At 41.4% G+C, this 19,267-nt stretch overlaps 1 protein-coding gene across 2 annotated transcripts in view; it reads right to left on the reverse strand.

Annotated features, from left to right (window-relative positions):
• The window catches only part of ADAMTS12 (ADAM metallopeptidase with thrombospondin type 1 motif 12), a 161,993-nt gene that overhangs the window by 19,725 nt on the left and 123,001 nt on the right, over positions 1-19,267 (reverse strand). For both annotated transcript variants that reach the window (XM_055698833.1, XM_055698832.1), the window contains exons 16-19: positions 18,135-18,276; positions 11,731-11,857; positions 4,444-4,654; positions 1,388-2,536 (exon numbers count right to left, since the gene is read on the reverse strand). In XM_055698833.1, coding sequence (XP_055554808.1) covers positions 1,388-2,536; positions 4,444-4,654; positions 11,731-11,857; positions 18,135-18,276 — 1,629 coding nt within the window. The remainder of the gene's footprint in view (positions 1-1,387; positions 2,537-4,443; positions 4,655-11,730; positions 11,858-18,134; positions 18,277-19,267) is intronic.

Here is a 19,267-nt window from a genome sequence, read left to right on the forward strand (position 1 = left end):
CGCAGGCCATGCCTTCCCGCCCTCCCACCAGCGCTGTTGCCCTCTGGGCGCCTTCGAGGACCTTCACACCCTTCTGAAATGGCGGGGCCCAGCACCGCGCACAGCACCCGGGGTGAGGCCGCACCGGCGCTGGATGCGGTGGGACGTCGCCCCTTCTGAGCGGCGGGGTGGGCTGCCTTTGGTGCCCCCGGGATGCGGTTTGTCCCTCGGCTGCCCGGGCACTGCTGGCTCACTGAGCCGGCTGCCCCCAGCACCCCGACCCCTTCCTGCAGGGCTGCTCTCCAGCCGCGCCTCTCACGGTTTGTGCCCCGTGTCACTCCATCCAGGAGCAGAATCCAGCATTTGGACTTGTTAAACTTCGTCCCCTTAATCACTGCCCAATGCTCCGATCTATCTAGATTCTCTGCAAAGCCTCCTGCCCCCTGAGAGAGTCAACATACATCCCGGTTTGGATCAGCACCAAACCTGCTAATGGTGCATTCAACTCCCATCCAGATAGCTGATAAGAATATTGAACAGAACTGGCCCTAGAACTGAGCCCTGATGAACAAACGCCTCTCATGACTAGACACCAGCCAGAGGTAGCTCCATTCACTACAGCCCTTTAAGCCCTGCCATCCAGCCAGTGCTTCACCCAGAAACTGTGAACCTGCTCACACCACAGCTGGACAACTTGTCCAGAAGGATACTGTGAGGGATTTTATGAAAAGCATTATTAAAATCCAGAAAAACTACATCTACCACCTTCCCTTCATCTGCTAGGTGGGTGACCTTATCATAGAAGGACATAAAATTAGCTAAACAGGACTTTCCCCTTGTGAACCCATGCTGACTGCACCTGATGATTGCACTGTTCTCTAAATGCCTTTCAACAGTACCCAGTATGAACTGGTTCCATAATTCTCCAAGGAACTGAGGTTAGACTACCAGGTCTGTAGTTCCCTAGGTCTTCTTTCACACCTTTTTTGTAAACTGGAGTAACAGTGGCTAGCTTCCAGTCACCAGGGACCTCCCCAGACTCCCAAGACCTTTGAGAGATGATCAATGATGATCAACAGGGGTCCTGCTAAAACTTCTCCTAGATCCTTCAGTACTCTGGGATGAATTCCATCAGACCCCATAGACTTGTGACCAGCTGGTCCCTTACAATTTCACCATCCAGATATGGACAGTTTTGCAGAATTAATAAATAAAGACACATTCTATAATGTAAACAATCTAATATTAGATATTCCAAATTACCAATAATTCTATGAGAAGTAGTTCATTTGTTTTTATGACACTCATTTCAGGTAATCATGACAAACTAAGGAGCTTTATTTCCTCATCAGAGGTGCAGACAGCTGTTCATACTCTCCACTTACTTAATGAGTTAAAAATAACTTACCTCACTCCAGTTGCCTACTATCCAGTAGGCATCACCAGGCAAATTGTTGGACGTTGTTAGGTGGCTGCTTTCTGTGACATTTGTTAAAACAACCTCAGATGTTGGACTTTGGTTCCTGAGACCATGCTTGAGAGCTGATGATAGTGTGCTGGTGGTTACGGTGTCAGGTAGCTTCATTTCTCTTCTGTTGCCAGTCAGGTCTCTTGGCACATGACCAAGCACTGTGGGCATTACTGTAACTGATGCCTGTGGGGTAGTTACTTCTACGACAGGCACATCAACTTGCAGACTGATATAGTTTGCTGTTGTTGGAAATGCCAACCCTTGTGTTGCTCTGCTAACAGGGGAGAGCATAGAATGGTCTTGGTGATGAGACACTGGGAGGGGCTGAGAAGTTACACTCTCATTTTGAAGGACAGGAGAGTCAGTATCTAGAGTTGTGCTCCTGGTTCTGATTTCAGGATTGAGTTCTGTGCTGTAAAGGAGATCAGCTGGTTTCTCACTGCCTCCAAGTGACCCATCAATGTCATCAGATTCTTCAGTCAAGTAATCATAGCTGGAAGTTATTACCAAATTACTAGTAAAAGAGGAGACAGGAGTGTCCTCACTTCTTTGCACCTCACTCTCTAGAGTAGAAACCGGCTCACTTTCAGAAATGTCTTCAGCATGCCTTATAATTTCAGTAGTTAAGCTATTATGAAAAGGCCGTGAAGTACTATTTAGATGTGAACTATCTTCAGTAGAAACGACTGGATAATTGTAAACATCACTTGGCCCAGCAAAATTATTTTGTGATGTTCTGCTGACTGTTCCTTCTTTTTCTGAACCATTACCCAAACCAGAGGACGTAGGCAACCAGGGAGTTACACTTTCAGGCTCAGGTATTTTTGCTGTTGTATGGGATCTTGGGTTTGGTATGGGTATTCTGTGCGGAGGACTCTGTTTGGGATTAGCAGTTGTTTTTCTGATTATGATCTTTCCTCTTCTGGGTGCTAGTGGAGGTATCAGAAATCTTCCAGCAGAAGGACATTGCTGGAGACCACACAGGGCCTTCGAGTTTGGTCTCTTTGAAGTATCACATGGCTCATCATTATTTTTGGCACAAGTGACGTTACGAGTCCTTACTCCACCACCACATGTAACAGTACACTGCAAACAAAACAGAATTAAATGTACCTCCCCTCTTCATTCTGCTGCACATATCAATAAAAATAAGTATAAAATGGCATCTGTTTATAATAAAGAAGCATCATTATAATCAATGACCATGCTTTTCCTGAGGAACAAGCCTTTCATTCTAGTTATGTTCTACTATCATGGAGTTCCTTCCAAACTTTTAGAACAGTAAATGTCACCTTGGGGAAACAGCAGTGAAAAAAGACTATACAATAAAGACAAAACATGAAAGTAATATACTAGAATTTGATTTCTTCAGTGAATCACAAAAGTTGTTTAGCCAATACCTTTTCCACCAGGGTTATAAAAAACAGAATAAAAGCCTGCCAACAAAAGAATACCTGACTGGCGCAGTGCTGGTTACACACAGTGCCACAAACCTGCTGTGATCATCCATGCAGCTCACAGATCCTTGTTGACTTTATGAAATTAATTTTTCATTCAGTCTTAGTGTAACCACCACATGCTGCCAGGGCTGCTAGCATGCCTCTCCTAAATTACAGACTACTGAATGTAATTAACCTATCTGGCTTCTATATAACTGGGAACACTATTGTGTATATAATGGGTGCTGAAAGCTAAGAAGACTCGGTTTTCCCATGATGTTTTTCATACTCAGCCCCACAGGCACAGCCATGCCTTCGGTAGCTGTCACTTCACTGAGGACTATCTGGAATTTCAACACACTTCTCTGGTTTGAGGTACTAAAGCTGGATGACTGGTCGAGTATGAAAGGAGACGTTACATACAACCTAATGGAGGAAGTCTTCTAGGATGCAAGAGGGCAATGGTGGTCAATCACCGAACTTGCTAATGGTGCATTCAACTTCCACATCCAGATCACTGGACTTGGAAGTTTTGAAAAAAACTTCATTTTTATTCACACCTGAATGGAAAATATTTCTTGTGCATTTGTTGTCATGATTGTCAACTACACTGGTAACTAAACTACCTATTTATGAGGTGAACCATAAGCAAGTCATGCTACAACAGAATCAGAATAAAGTAATTCTAAAATTTCATATAACTTAAAACCCTGCTTCTCCCCACTTCGCAAGAAATATTTTAGTGCATTTTTAGTTTTCATGGAGAAGTAGATCGCTCCACATGTTGGGGACCCTGAACTATGCCTTCATTCAGTGGAAAGTGAAGTTGTGAAACACCTGTAGATAGCAGCATCCTAATCTAAAGAGAGCTAAGAGACATGAGGTCCTTCCACAGCTTAAAACCTATGACAAAGCACAGCAAATGAGTGCTCCCTGCTAGTACTAACAAACATTGCAGAATATGTTGCAGTATATTAAACAAATTCAGTATATTGCAGTCATCATTTTGACGACCTCACATTGTGCAGGCCATCAGCTGCCAGTGAAATTACTGCACAATATTTAATTAACTGCCAAAGGATACAAAGATATTCTAGCATTTGCTAGAGCTTCAGATTAACACTAGAAGGAAAAAGGCTGCATGCTATGGGAAGAACAGCAGAATTATTAATGCAAGAGATACGAATATAAAGAATGTAAAAATGCTTCTTTGTAGGCTTACAGACATGACACAGAGCCTCCCCCTACCTGGTCACAGCAGTAATGAGTATTACACAGTGTATTACAAACTTCTCAGCATGCAAGCATGTTGTTCTGCAATCCCAAAAGTTCAGCAAGCCAAACCCCTAGAAACAGCTAACAGGCAACACTTGCTGAGGTTGTCAGCAAGCAGGGTAGTTTTTTATTCTTCTGCACAAATGATTTGGAAGACATGTTAGCAAAAAAAAAAAATAATTAAAAAAGGGCAAAAAAGCAGGTCATTGGTCTTCTCTGCTGAATATAATAGGTCATTTTGAAAAAAAAAATTCAATATTACAGCTGACATGAATTTACCTCAGTCCAGTTGCTCACTGTCCAGTCAGATGGGCACAAGACATCTCTGTTGCATGACAGATGGGTCTTTGGTTTAAGCAGGTGCTGGCACTCTGTAACAGCCAGTGCCTGCTCATCAGATCCCACTGTCTGGATGCAAAGTACGGTTCGCTTCTTCAGGCCTGTTGGGCCACACGTGGCTGAACATTTCTGCCATTCTCCTGCCCACCATCTGAAAACATGGGGGTAAGAAACATCAGAAAACAATCCATCACAAGCACATTAAGGAAAAGGTCAGAGACTACAAGAAAAGGAACCAGTAATTTAAAATCTGGATTCAGATATATGGTTTTCATATTAAGTCCAGGTCACTTGAGCTTTCTCATGTACCCTGTGCTCCAGTACCAGCCCATCACTGAAAGATGCTGATTCCCAGATGGAAGTAGGCACTGAGTATTATGTTTCTACAATGTATAAGAATCCACTGAGTAGTTGGTTCAAATCCAAATCTGAGGAACTGCTAACAAGTTTAATAAGCTATTTGCTCCATTCTATCTGCTTATTGCTACCTGAGTACAGTTAACAAATGGGAATCACTGGAAGGTCTGTAATGACAGCACAGAGGTGGACAAAGTCCCCTCACACACGTCTATGCAGGCAATACTGCACAAGTGCTCAAACGGGCCCTGTGTTACCTCCAGAAGGGGAAGCAGCAAGGCAACAACTCCAAAAACCAGGCTAGTCAGAGCTATGCTTGTGCACCCACATGGGATCCGTGCCCTGCAGTGCTGTACCTCTAGGTCTAGTCTCTGGGCCTGCACTAGGCTGGAATTCTCCATCCTTTGTTCCTTCATGAAGTAAAAATGAGCCCCTTAAGTGTTTGTCTCCTAATTAAAGATGATCTTCTGTAGCGTGCTATGCAATGTTCCATCAAATGAAAGATAAATGTTTCCTCTAGTGCCGTAGTTTCCAATGCAAAACACCTTACTGACAAGAGCCATCCCCTTTATATTCAGTTTACCTTAGCCTTTTCCCAGCTTCATCCACCTATTTCTTCTCATGCTGACCCAGAGTGGATCTAATATCTGCATACCTGCCTGCCACGATAAGAAAGGAGGGCAAAAATTTCTGTGTTTGTACTATTTGAGAAGCACTGGCATCAACTGTGACATTGGCCTAAAGATGTATACCTTTATACTTTTAGAAAAAAAAAACAACCAAGGAAAGTCTTCTTCCTTCGAGTTAAGAGTGCCCTAGGCAAGAACATAGCTCCAAGCTGCTGTATGTAATCTGGCTCAGCTGTGAATTTTAAGCCACAAAAGCTCCTAGACAGTATTACTTGTTCCTGAGTTTTGAAGCAGGTCACGACAAAGCCTTGAGCTGGAAACAAAACAGTGATATGTTTAGAAAATATCTTTCTAGACAGAAAGGCAGAAAAAATTAGGTTTGGCTTACAACCAACAACATTCTACTACATTTTTCTCCTTTTCAGGTCAATGAACTTAGAGCAAAATAATCCCATTCTGATAAATGTTCAGAAGTTCAACGTCCAGTTTTATAATAGGTTTTGCTCCTTGCTTTGTCTCCCATCTTATTGCATTTCTGTCTTCTTCAGTTTCCTGACAATCCCTCTCCTCTTTCCTCTGTAGTTTCCATGTTCCTTCTCTGTTTTCTGATTAATTTATACTTCAGTTGCAAATGAGCCATCACTGATGTGGAAGGCACTGATATCTATTCCTAATCATTAAAAAAAATAATAGTTACTCAGAACAATCAAGCTATGCACATAGCTCACTTGAGTAACTACCTGATCTTCCCTGGGTTACTTACACCTACCCTCCTTCTCTTTAGTTACGTATACATATTGCATTTCTTTGTAAATAACCCTAGAAAACCTTTGGGGCACATACGGTTTCGCTACATGCTCTAGAATGCAGCCCATTGCCACCACAACCCTGTGAAAGGTCTCTGGGCATTGCAGTAATGAAAGAAAATTTTTTTCTCCTTCTCCTGCCTTTCTTTGGATTGTTTCTTGCTCTTCCAGGCTTCTGCAAACAGCAAAGGAAAACTAACAAGTGGTTAAAGAGAAAAAGTAAGCACACCTCAGCAGAACACAGAAATAAAAAAAAGAAAAATGAACCTGAATCAAGCCATTTCAGGGTTATTTTCATCTCTTGCACCTTCTTTTCAATTTTATCATCCCTAATATCTTGTAAATTGCTGACACTTCAGCACGAATGCAACTTAAGTATGTGAATTGTCCCATTAATTTTAATGAAATCATACCACATATTTCAAGCCACAGACATGCTAAGCTGACACCCCCTCCCTCACCATTCTCAAATGGCTCCAAGTGAGAGTTCAGCAGTTTGCAGGTTTATATACCAAACTCCTAGCAATGTTATCAGAGCTTGCTGTATCCTGATCAGCACTAATGGTGCATGATTAACTACTGCATGCAAAACATTCTTAAAACATCATGGAAGAAAGTAAGGTACTCCAAGGTTAAGAAATCACAGAATTAGGATTTTATCCTGTTGCACCTACATGGTCAATCTTAAATTGCACTTAGTCATATAACTTTTTCTATAGAGGTCTTCATTCAGTGCAGGTAACAGTACTGGTAATTCAAGTAGTTAATTGCCCAACACCATGTTTACCACACACACTTCAAAAAACTTGCTCTGACTGGAAGTTTATTCTTATCAGTAACTGGAGTTTTTGATGGTGCATTTTCCTATTTCCATTCTAGGGTACATTTACATGTCTTAAACACTCACACATGAGAAACTTACTGAGCACTTCTGAATTGCGGCATCCCAGCCAGAGAGGAAAAAAGGCAAAGCAAGGACAGCAGAACATCTACCACTCATTTGTCTGTTCTGGTACAGGATGCTCCAAAGCAGGTCCTGGACCACACAGAAGGGAGCAGCACCTGCATGACTGCTTTGCCAAACTGTTTATCTTGGAGCTTCTGCTGTCTCCTCACATGGCAGAGGCATAACCAAAACTGGAAGTCACTGCTGAGCACACATCCAGAATTAACACAGCAATCTGAGAACCAAACATGCAACTTCTAAGTTGAAATGATCAAGCTGTCAGACCTCCCAGCTGCAAGCTAAAGAGCTGAGGGCACTGCCAGACAGACTTAGCCTTGGGCAGGTTATAAATGACAAAGCTGAAATGACCAAGCTGTCGGACCTCCCAGCTGTAAGCTAAAGAGCGGAGGGTGCTGCCAGACAGACTTAGCCTTGGGCACATTACCAACAAGGGTTTCTTTAGATCACACTTACAGAGAGATGCCTGGCAGAAAAAAGGATATGGGGAAGAAAACCAGTAGCTAGCTGTGCTGATTGTGGTGAGAGACTGGGACAAGTTGGTGGAAACTGAAGCCTGATGGGGGCCACCATCCAATACTTGTTCCTACCTCTGGTTTCTGATGGCATTTACGCTACAGACACTGTGTAGTTCTCAAATATTTATGCATCACCTAGTCCCTGCAAAGTGACAGGACTTTCTTGTCTCCACAGGCAGGCATGGCATGGGAAGATTGTGGTAAGAAACAAACAAACAAGCAAAATGCATGATTTGGGTAATTAATTTGTGTGAGCACTGATTTTCTTGAGGCTGTCAAACTAGACAGCTGTCTGTCTGGTGAAAGCATAACCTCAGTTAGTTTTCAACTGCAGCTGTGAGTGCTCAGCTGTTAAGCAATCCAGCCTGGGACAGAGGTAGGGAGACAATCTGATTGTCTCAGGTGGCATTCAGCTGCCTTAAATGAGACCTATCTCTTTTCCTCCCACGTCGAGTTTCCAGCGTCTGTGACAATTAAGGCAGGGCCCAACAGTCTTGGCCATTACACACTCCTCATCTATACCTAGATGATGTGTGCTCAGTGAGGCATGGATCCTGCTGAAAATGGGATTCTGGAACCAAAGTTTGCTATATTCATGCCTATGGGGCTGTTGTTCCCATAGGAACATGCTCCCTCCCTCCCACTCCATTGTGTCACACCTAAAGACAGACTGTCTCCTCTTACTATGTGTTTGTGCAGCACCAGGCACTGCAGATACCAACAGCATACTGATTTTCATTCTGTGTATTATAACAGAAACAAGATTTCCTATTCTTACTATGCTACTGGAGTCTACTAGGCAGTCTGGAAGCAGGATAATACGGGAACAGCAGATAAAAAGCAGGAGATACCAAGTACTTGTAAAATAATCTGTTTATGATTACTCTGTTCAAGTGGGTAGTCAGGTTAAAAAGGCTTCAGGCAATTGGAAAGAGCAAAACTTCTATTCACAACACCTAAGTAATTTAAATCTTACTCTTCAAGTAGTATTGACTGATTTTAATCATTAACACCTATGGAGCTAAATACCTGCCTACCAAAGAAACATATAACTGGAAAACATTCCATAGCATAACATGAAAAAACCCATGCATTTATACTACAGTCTCGTTGCACTCCTGCTAAGGAATATCACCCAAGTTTTACGAGTGGCTGCACGACATTGTAACTGTCAACTGTTCAGCCATCTTTATTTTGTTCTGAGTCAACATATGGCATACGTGCATTGCAACATTTTCAATATTTTATTTGTTTTGCTCCAGATTCTTTTAGTAGAAAGTATGGGGACAAATAAATGTAAACTACATCAGCTAACAAACAAGAATGTTAAGACCTGGACTTCTCAGAAGCCTGTAATTTAAACAGTTTGTAATTAATTTCCTGAAATGAATTAATAAGATCTTGTTTGTGAGAGTCACAAATATTAGAGTAAGGTTATTTTTTGCCTGTAGCTACTGTCTGATAAATTAGCTAATTCTGATGTAGTAGTCCAGTAGCTAGTTTCATCGTAGTAAGTTTTCCATCAGCAGATCATAGGAGGGAGGGTTATGCAAGAACATCCTTTTTGCTTTAGATAGGATGTTTCTATAAAGAACCTCGTTCACTGTTGGGAAGAGTGAGATCATCTAAGTTTCAGTCCTGTGGCTGCAGCAGTAACCAAAGGCTCCCTGCAGTGTTGTGTTTAACAGCACTGTCCTCAAAGCTAGCACAGAATTTATCCACTTCTCTACAGAACACTTTGCTTTCAGCAGCTTCACATGATCTCTCAGTTATCCTGTATCATGCTGTATGGGACAGTCACACCCTCCTCCAACATTCGTATTTTCTTTAGAGCTAACAAACTGCACTAAGTGATGTCTTGCTTTTCAAATGAAGACGTGTAACCATCTGTCTGGATTAAGTGTGACACAAGCCATGGAAAGCAAATACCAACTATATTCCATGCTGGGACTATAGCCTGGAACAGAGACAAGATCTACAAAAGGAAGGGCTTGGGAAGGGGGGGCAGGAATTCATTCTTCACGGTCATCTCTTCCAACAGAAGATCTCAGGACCACCAACACAAACTAGTGAGACGTGGTGGTGTTTCACACAGTAGCCATTAAAGCTGTGGAACTTCTTGCAGAGGAAGTTGTGTATGACAGAAGTTTTACAAGGTTGTAGAGGGAGGCTGGACAAGTGCTTAAGAACAGAGGTCCATTGGAGGTTACTGATTAGACAAGCCATAAAAGCCTCTGGAAATGCCTGAAATTAAAACTAGCTGGAAGCTGGAAGAGTATTAGTAAGGGATATAATTTATGCTTGCCTTGTCTTAACTCTTCCTTAAGCAGGTAGGCCCTGCCAGCAGCCAGAACAGGGACTCAGACCCTTGGTCAAACTACTACAGTGACTCTTCTGTTATTAAAAGAAAAAGAAATATACAACATGACTTTAGAACTAGATACATATGTGTTTCCTGCACTGCATTTTGTCAGTATTTTGCTGTCCTCAGAAGGATAACTAGTGCTTTCCTCTGCAGTGCAGAATGAACTTGATAAAAATCAATCAGGCAGTATATGAGAACTTTTCTGCCTGGCCTTCAGAAGGTCTTGGCTGACAAGTCACATAATTCTGTGATCTGTCCAATGAGACAAATTCTGCATGCTTACTTTCAAGAGCAGGTCTGAATAGTGCAGTCACTTAGAACAAATCAGATAAATTGAGCTAATTTGGAACTGTGGAATAAACAGCACAGTTTATACATGCTATAAACAAAAGACACCGCCACATACGGGTAGCCTCAGCTGTTAACTAGTCAACTACTTAGTAAGTTTGATCTACTGTCAATTCGATTTTCTACCAGTCCACAAAGAATTATATAATGCTGGTAGTTTATGCTTTTAAGTCATTTACAGAGGCTGCTACCGCAAAGATGTAATTCCCAGAGGTAGAATCATACACTGCTGTGAAGATACTTGGAAACAACTAATAAAACCAACAGCCATGCAGAATATTTTATGTAAAAGCTTCGTGAAATTCACTGCTTGCAATGTAATGCAATACACTTTAAGGGAATCACTATAATGACTTTGATTTGATTCTGATTTAACTAAATTGCTAGGGAAAGACTGGTACACCATTGTGAACAACATGATAATTTCCAAAGACAATGCAAGACAAAAGCATGATGTTCCAGTACCTAAACCATGAAACCAAAGCCAATATTAACCACTTCCAGCAAATCTGTGCCTATTTTACAAGCCCACAGTTCTGCTGTCACCAGGAATGTTGGCTGTGGTTAGCCTCCCTTACCCTACTCGCTAACATTGTACAACAGAAAAACAACGAGATGAAGATGAATTAAAATAAAGTTATGGGAATGGAAAAAATGGTTCCTCTGTGATCACAAAATGAAGCAAGCTGCGCTTTGCTGAAGGGAAAAAATAGGAAGGGACATGATAAAAAGAGACAAACAATAATTGTCATAAAGAAGGTATAATAATTATAGAAACAAGCATTTCCACTCATCATCCCTCAAAAAAATGACAAAGGAGTATCAAAAATATTGAAAAACAGCATCAAAAGGCTAAAAACCCTTCTCTTCAAGTTAGTTTTTGGAAGACACAGTAATATATTATCACTCAAGGTAAGACAGGAATAAGATTGTTAAAATAAGTAAGAATTTGCACTGTTTTCAGGCACACCTGAACTGAACAAAAAGATTACCTATACAGACAAGGGACCATTCTCTGCCTTTTTCAGCACAGACTGCTCAGTAACTTGCATTGGTAACCTCTTAGGGCAGCTCACTCCAAATTTTCTGTTACTGGGATTCTGCCGTGTTGCTCTGAAATGCTTGGGAGCTCTCACCATGGCAGGCCATAGACGACACACTAATGGAGTATCAGAAACAACATCTTTCTTTGAATAAGACTGCTATTTAATGTTACTGGAGCCCTCCCAATATCTGTTACCTGGGTGGACAGTCCTTTTCATAGCACTTCTTCAGTCGCCCGTTTGGCTGCGTCGCTGGGTCACAGAAGGAGTTTTTGATCACTCCACTTCCCTTCCGCATGCAGTGGGGAATCTGGCGCCGCACCCCTGCAAGAGCAAGACACAAAAAAATAACAGAACAGTAATCCCTGTAGGATCAGGGATCATGGGAATGAGCTGCAGAAATCCTCTAGGATAAAGAGTACACACTGGCTATACTCCACATCCCAGAATACAGTAACAGCTGTGAAGGTCAGTTCTGCTGGATGAGCTAAGTCAGGTATGAGCATCCTTTAATCGAGCTGAAAAGGTGTTAAGCAGAGCTCTTCTGGGAATCAGGTTTAAAGGGCAATGAACAGTTCTCAGATTACTCACAGGCAAGAGGAAACACAGCCAAATCAGGCTATTCACAGCAAGGTGATCTTTTATTTGTACTTCTGGGAAAGCTGTTTAAGCAGAATACAAACTGGAGTGTATGAGCAAAACTATAACCCTGTGACTCTTAATGCTGAACTCTACTTTTAAGATGTTTTGGTACAAAACCTGGCTGAAAACGATGATGCCATAATATGAGGGAGAAGATCTGTCTTCTAAATAAATAATACACAACACTCATCACAAGAGGCAAACCACAGTGCTAGAGGGACACACAGAGACATTCCATACATACAATTTGGGTTATTTCCTAACAGTTCCACTTAAAAAAACTCCCGCCCATTTAACAGAAAGGAACATGAACCAAAATACTGCATTACTCTAGTGGGAATCTAAAGAAAGCTGGTTTCCAGGGGCCTGCTTTCCACAGAGTTCTGCACCAATTTGAGGTAGGTTCTGTGCTGCACAGTGTAAAAAAACTAGTATTGCAGTATTACAGCTTGAAAGGTTGTAGCTAGACTGATACAGAGGCATTGAACTAGTGGCATTAGGCCCAAACAAATCCCAAGGACTAAAAAGACTGAAGAAACATGTTTAACTCCCATTAAATTAACTGTGCTATTAATTCACAGCAATTAATATGCAGATGGTAGGTCACAGTATCTCTGTGACTTATCTTTCTCCTGGGAAGCAAAGGGACTAACAGCACTGTTACTATGGTGTCCTCTCCTTAGCACCCCTTTTGTTGCCAGTGTATTCATAGAAACATTTTTTATTGTCCTTCACTGCAGTAGCCAGATTAAGTTCTAGCTGGGTTTTGGTCCTTCTAATTTTCTTCCTGTATAACCTCACGACGCCTTTGTAGTACTCATGAGTTGCCTGCCCCTTCTTCCAAAGGTCATAAACCTTTTCCCCCTGAGTTCCAGCCAAAGCTCTCTGCTCGGCCAGGCTGGTCTTCCTCCTGGTTTATCTTTCGGCACATGGGGACAGGCTGCTCCTGAGCCTTTAGGACTTCCTTCTGGAAGACTGCCCAGCCCTCCTGGACCCCTTGGCCCTTCAGAACTGTCTCCCAAGGGGCTCTGTCAACCAGCCTCCTAACCAGGCCAAAGTCGGCCCTCCAGAAGTCCAAGGCAGCGCTTCTGCTGACCCCCTTCCTTACTTCTCAGAGAATTGAAAGCTCTGTCATTTCATGATCTCCATGCCCAAGACATCCTCTGACCACCACTTCACCCACCAGTCCTTTCCTGTTTGTAACCAGCAGGCCCAGCAGGGCATCTCCCCTGGCTGGCTCACTGACCAGCTGTGTCAGGAAGGTCTCTTCCACACCCTCCAGGAACCTCCCAGACTGTTTCCTCTCTGCTGTGCTGTATTTCCAGCAGACATGTGGCAAGCTGAAGTCCCCAACGAGAACAAGGGCTAATGATTGTGAACAAGGACTAGCAATTGTCAAACAGATTTGAATGAACAAATTATATTCAGTGCATGCACAAGTTACGTACACAACACAAGAGCCAACCTTTGCATTCTTGGTGTGATAGTATTTAGACCCATAGTAGTGAAGGAAAATACAGTTACCGTCATTTTCTAAAATCTGTGCTACAAGTTTAGTACCACATTTCAGTTCAGGAACATCTGGAGGTAATTTTGCAAAGTTGCCCTGATAGCAGTTGTGATGGATTTAGAGGGCACATAACAATTAACCCCCAAACAAATCTTAACAGTTAAGCCCTTTTGCAAAGCTTCAAAAATTTGCCAATTACTGATGTTATCTACGGAGAAGTAAACTGTTGAGGTTGCCTAATATTCTCCCTTAGTTGCAGCTGTGCTGTGCTTTGCTTCTTATTACATTCAGTGCCACTCAAAGGCAGCTCTAAAAACATGATTAAAGCCTTTAGATAAGGATGAAGGATTTATACTTGTAATTTCTAATTGACCATTATGTAAAGAAAGAATAATGGGTAGTTGGTCTACGAAACTACTCTGTGAGTCATTTAAATTAATCTTCCTATAAAAAAGCTTGAGGGTTTTACATGCTGTCTTGACAGTAGGCTCCGGAGGGACAAGCTCTCGGCCACAGGGTGCAGGACGTAGGCCAGTGCACACACATTCTAACTGCAAAGCAATTCCCTTCTGCATAAAGCAAATGGCAGGCAAAGAGTCAAACTGCCCTGCAGTGAGGACAGTGTGAGACTTATGATTTCTACCGTAATGATCCCCTTCAGTGTTTGTTTGCCATGAAATGGACTGCAATATAATTACTGAACCATACTCTACATTGCAAATTAATATCAGGTATTGCAATGTGTTGCCCTTTTCCCTTCATGCAGTATTAGGTACGTTTGCTACAGAAAACATTGATTTTTCAGACAGTATTTTATCCCTGTTAAAAGGTGTTACTGTAGACTGGCCAGACCCACTCTTTGAGACTACAAAAGACAACGGAACATGAAGGAAATGAAGGAAAACATAAGCACATTTGCATCTTCTCTTTCTCAGTTGCAATGGAGCTGGGGAAGGATATGGGTCAGGGTGCTACTTTGAGGTCAAGAATACACTTTGGAAAATATCTTCATGGAGCTGCCCTGGGAGAAGGGACAGCTTCACTCCACAAAGATATTAGTCATCATTGGCATGTTTTCCAGGTACGTTCCCTGGATAAGGAGCTGTATTATACAAAACTGTATTTTTTCTCTCAGGAGAGATGACGCTTTCCTGTATCAATCCATTCCTGTGCCTGTAGTCCCATGTGTCACTCCCTAACTCAGCTTCACTGAGTCACTGGCTCCAGAATACATTTGTTTGCATTGTCCTTATCTCTGTGGCTACAGAAGGCCAAAGTGCACTTGGATGTACTGCTACCATATTGACTGGTCATGATGACAGGCCCTATGCTGAATCTTTAGGTGGGTCCAGGTTTGCCAAGAGAACAAAATTCTAGGCAAGGATCAATTTCTCCCGCTGGTTGTGGCCATCAAAGTTAGTTTCTCTTTCTTGGCCCTCCCTTTCATCCTCAAAAACTACTGGTTTCTTATTTACCACATAATAACTGCAGAATTCCTTGAAGGTTATTTTACTACTATTAGTCTAAATAAATGCAACTTTTCGACTTGTCATGCAGCACAACCATAGCACATGATCTTGCCTACTTCATCTTGCAAACCTTTCAAAACTCTTCAAACACCTGGAATTTGGCACAACAGGTCTGTTACTGCCATCAATAAATTCTAAATGTGAACAGACTGTACCTTCAGATAAAATCGATCTCATCATTCAAAGCCAGAAGTAAGTTCTGTGGAAGTCAGAAAAGTATGTTGCTTAATCCAGCAACATTGGGAATGTTCAGTTCTGCCTTTATTCTGCCTCGTGCTCCTGAACTCAGCTCGGGGGATCAAACCACAACAATGGGGATCAAACCACAACAATGCATCACCGTGTGAGACCTTCTGGTTCTAGGTCAACAATCATGCCCATATTCCCTGCTAAAAGTAGCAAGACTCTAGAGTTTCCAAATTTCCATAATGACATAGAGCTAACATTTTCCAAATAAACCTTCCCTGCTGCTATGCCCTTTATTTATGCAGCAAAACTCCAGGTATTTTCACTGATGTGTTTGTTCTCTGATCATCCGGGCGTAAACCTGCTACATTACTGCACCAGTGTGGTGCTTAGGAGGGCCAGCTAGTTCAGATTCAGTGCCAAGCTAATACGAGAACAATACATCTGGCCCGCATTCAGACAGCCCAGAGCACAACCAGATTAAGCATCGGGTACCTGCAGAAAACTGCAGACAAATATCAGAGCTCTCATGGCTCAAGTGATGCACTGAATCTCTGTGCCAGGCTTTCCCTTTTTTCATGGCAGGGAACAAGCAACAATACCCTGACTTCATCATGTATTAGCCGATTACACCCTCCTTTAGACCTGTTCAGTTACTTTTATAAATGTATGTAACTCAGAGGAAAGAGACCAAAGGTTCTGTTCATTTTCTTCTGTCCACAAAGGAATGCAGAGAACTGAGAAGGTTTCTGTGTCCTTTCTGAACTGTGATGCACCTCTTTGCTCCCCTGCAAACTCATGGCAATAAGTCCACAATCTTGCCTGAAACATATATCTACTTATCCAAAGAAAAAGCCAATAAGCTCAAGAAATACTTATTACAAGCCCAAAGACAGCAAACAGGGGAAGCTACTTATTAAATAAAAACTGGGGGAAAAACCCAAACATGTTTGGTTTAGGGGCCTGAAGGCCCCTAAATAATCCATGTGGCAGTTAGAAACCAAAGCCAAGTCACACAGCTCTTTGACCAAAAGGTAGTACACAGGGTTACAAATTTACTTAGTGAAAAGAAGTTCTTGGAAAAGTAAAGCAGCTCATCTAAGATAAACCCCCAAACAACATAATAAACAGTGTAATAACACTTTTCTCCCCTTTTTTTTTTTGTTATCATGCCAATTGTTATATTAAGCATTATTCACAACTAGGTATCAGAACTAAAGCAGACAGCATGCAATTAAGCAAAACATTTGTTTTGGGTACCTACTTGAAGAAAATGTCGGGTTGGTTTTTTTTTGGCTAAACAGAAAGCACACACTGTTTTGTGCTGAGAGACGCTTCTCAAAAAAAAAACCACCAACAAACACCAAAACCCAAGCCACACAGATATTTGCACAAACACATATATATATATATATATATATATATATATATGGATGTACAAACATCTCTATAGTATGTCCGTTATATATATCTCAAAATATTTTTGGGGAGTGGGGTAATTTACACTATTCTTCTACAATTCTTCTAATATTCTAGAATTAAGGCCATACAATGCCCTTTGTTCAAATCACTGAAAATGCCTTATTTTAGTGTCTTCCCTGACAGGAAGTATTAAAATATTGTTAACTCCTGTAATCATCGCTGCTTCTAGACTTCCAGCTGGATTTGTTACAACATTTGTTTGTCTTTTTCTTTCCTTCTGGAAAGTAGTTAAAGCAAGCAGTAATTATCAAAACCCACTGACAATACCCTAGCATTAGAAAGAGAAAAGTTTTATTTCAAGTTGTTTGTCCAGTGGCTGTAACATCGATCTTCTACTGTTCTGTATGGTTTTCACACAGATATTCAAAGAAAAAGGTTCCCGTTCTATCTCCAGGGATCTTCTGTCCACTGAAACTCAGGAACTAATTCAGACAGAAGGTTGCAATCTCTTCCTCCCATGTGCAGACTTCCTTTCACACACAACACTTTTCTCATCTTTCAAAAATGATTCCCACAAAGGATGGATGAAAACCTTTACTTTTGTAAAAAAACCTTCAGTCTTTTTATCATCATTGTTGGTTTACTGCAAGCATTAACTTCATCTCATCGATCTGTTAACTACTTTAAAGAACGTTTTCCTGATAGCATTTTCTGTGTGTTAACACAGGCAAACTTCTAGACCTGTTGTTAGATCTTGCTTCATGGTCATCATTCTGCTTGTCTGGTTTAACATGCTGCACAGAACAATATAACTGCAGCTGCTCCCAAGCCACTGTACTGAGAGTGGCAGAGACATGTAAGTCCTCAAGACTGATTTAAATAAATTAATTATTGAGAAACGCACAAAAAGCATTGTTGCTTATCAAGGCAGGACAGATAAGGACAATATTTTTTGTAGTTAAGATATTGGAAAGATTCAGTAGGGAAATGAGTAGGTCATAAATTAGTATTTCTGGGAAGTAGAGTTGTGAACAATATTGACAAAAAATATGAGGAAAAGAAAACTGCAGTTTTTCATTTTGGTTCACAGACGTTGGGAATTTCAGGGCAGCTGTTCTAGAAACCTACTTGCCCTAAATCATTTAATAACAGTTTATCTTTAAGCCAAAATACATTATTGTAACCATCTGATCTCCCACTAAATGCAGATTAAAGGACTTGACCTCTTTGAGGATGATGTCTGGAAAACTTAAAGATGACATTTGCCAGTAATGAAGACAAACAGTAATAGGAAAGGTAAGTGAGGAATTACCTCTTCCACAGGTAACACTGCAGGCTGTCCAGTCTCCATACTGCCAAAAATACTCTGGCTCTCCAATCTCATTCTCATGACTTTCTTCTTTACGTACAGTATATTCATACTTGATTCCAGGGTTAGTTTCTTGAAAAAGTAGCTGGAAGAGAGAGTGATTTATTTAATTACTTACAATTTTCATAATCTACTGACCCAAAGCTTTCAAAGCATGAAAACAGAATAAACAGCAAGGTTTTAAAACTGCCCATTTTGAAGCCTAATAACAGTTCAGAAAAGCAGACTGGCAAAACTTCCATTTGTGTGCCGACAGTGGCATACATTTGTCTTTCTAAGACACAGTTGTTTGCCATGCACTTTTGCAAGCACAGGTGGGAATAAGTGGGGCAGCATTATTGGTATCCAATTGACTGCAAGAAAAGATCATGCAAAGTCCATCCAAGGCACTGCCAAACGCGTTGCTGATTAAGAGCTATTTCCTATCACCATTATCAATTGATTTCCCTACCCTTCTGAAACAGCTGTTACAAAACACCCAGTAGGTCAGAAAATGACAGACTTTATTAGACATGGCTTTAATATTATTTTTCAGTGTTTCTGGATTAAGAAGGAAAATTCCAGTGGAGAAGAGCCACTCCAGAAATTTACCATTTGGCTGATGAGAGGGAGAAAAGCAAACCATCATCAAAGAATAAAAGATTTCAGCATGAACCTCTACTCTTCCCCCTAATTGTTTCTTTGACGTTGTTACTGACAGTGAAGATTGAGCACCCATTAGATGTGTCTTCTCACCAGGCATTCAAAGCATTAAAGTGGCTCTCATCACACCCCTAATACTCCTTTTAATTGCGTGGCACACACAGAGGCAAACAAGCCAGGAAAGATACATTCAGAGAAAAAAGGGCCTTTTGAAAACTATTTCTGCTGAACTAACAGAAGCTGGTTATGTTTAAGTTAAGACTCTATAAAGCAACACAGAAGAAACAAAAGGGAGCAGCCTCAGTGGATGCTAAATGGATCCATTTCACTTACCACAAGCTATTAATCCATCTGTCTAACGCTGTGTTTTCTTTGCTCAGTGTAGGCTGTTACTGCTGACAGCCTTCCCTAGCTCTCACTGTTCACAGCCTGAC

The sequence above is a fragment of the Falco cherrug genome, chromosome Z, assembly GCF_023634085.1.
Source record: "Falco cherrug isolate bFalChe1 chromosome Z, bFalChe1.pri, whole genome shotgun sequence".
In the NCBI taxonomy this organism is placed as follows: Eukaryota; Metazoa; Chordata; class Aves; order Falconiformes; family Falconidae; genus Falco; species Falco cherrug.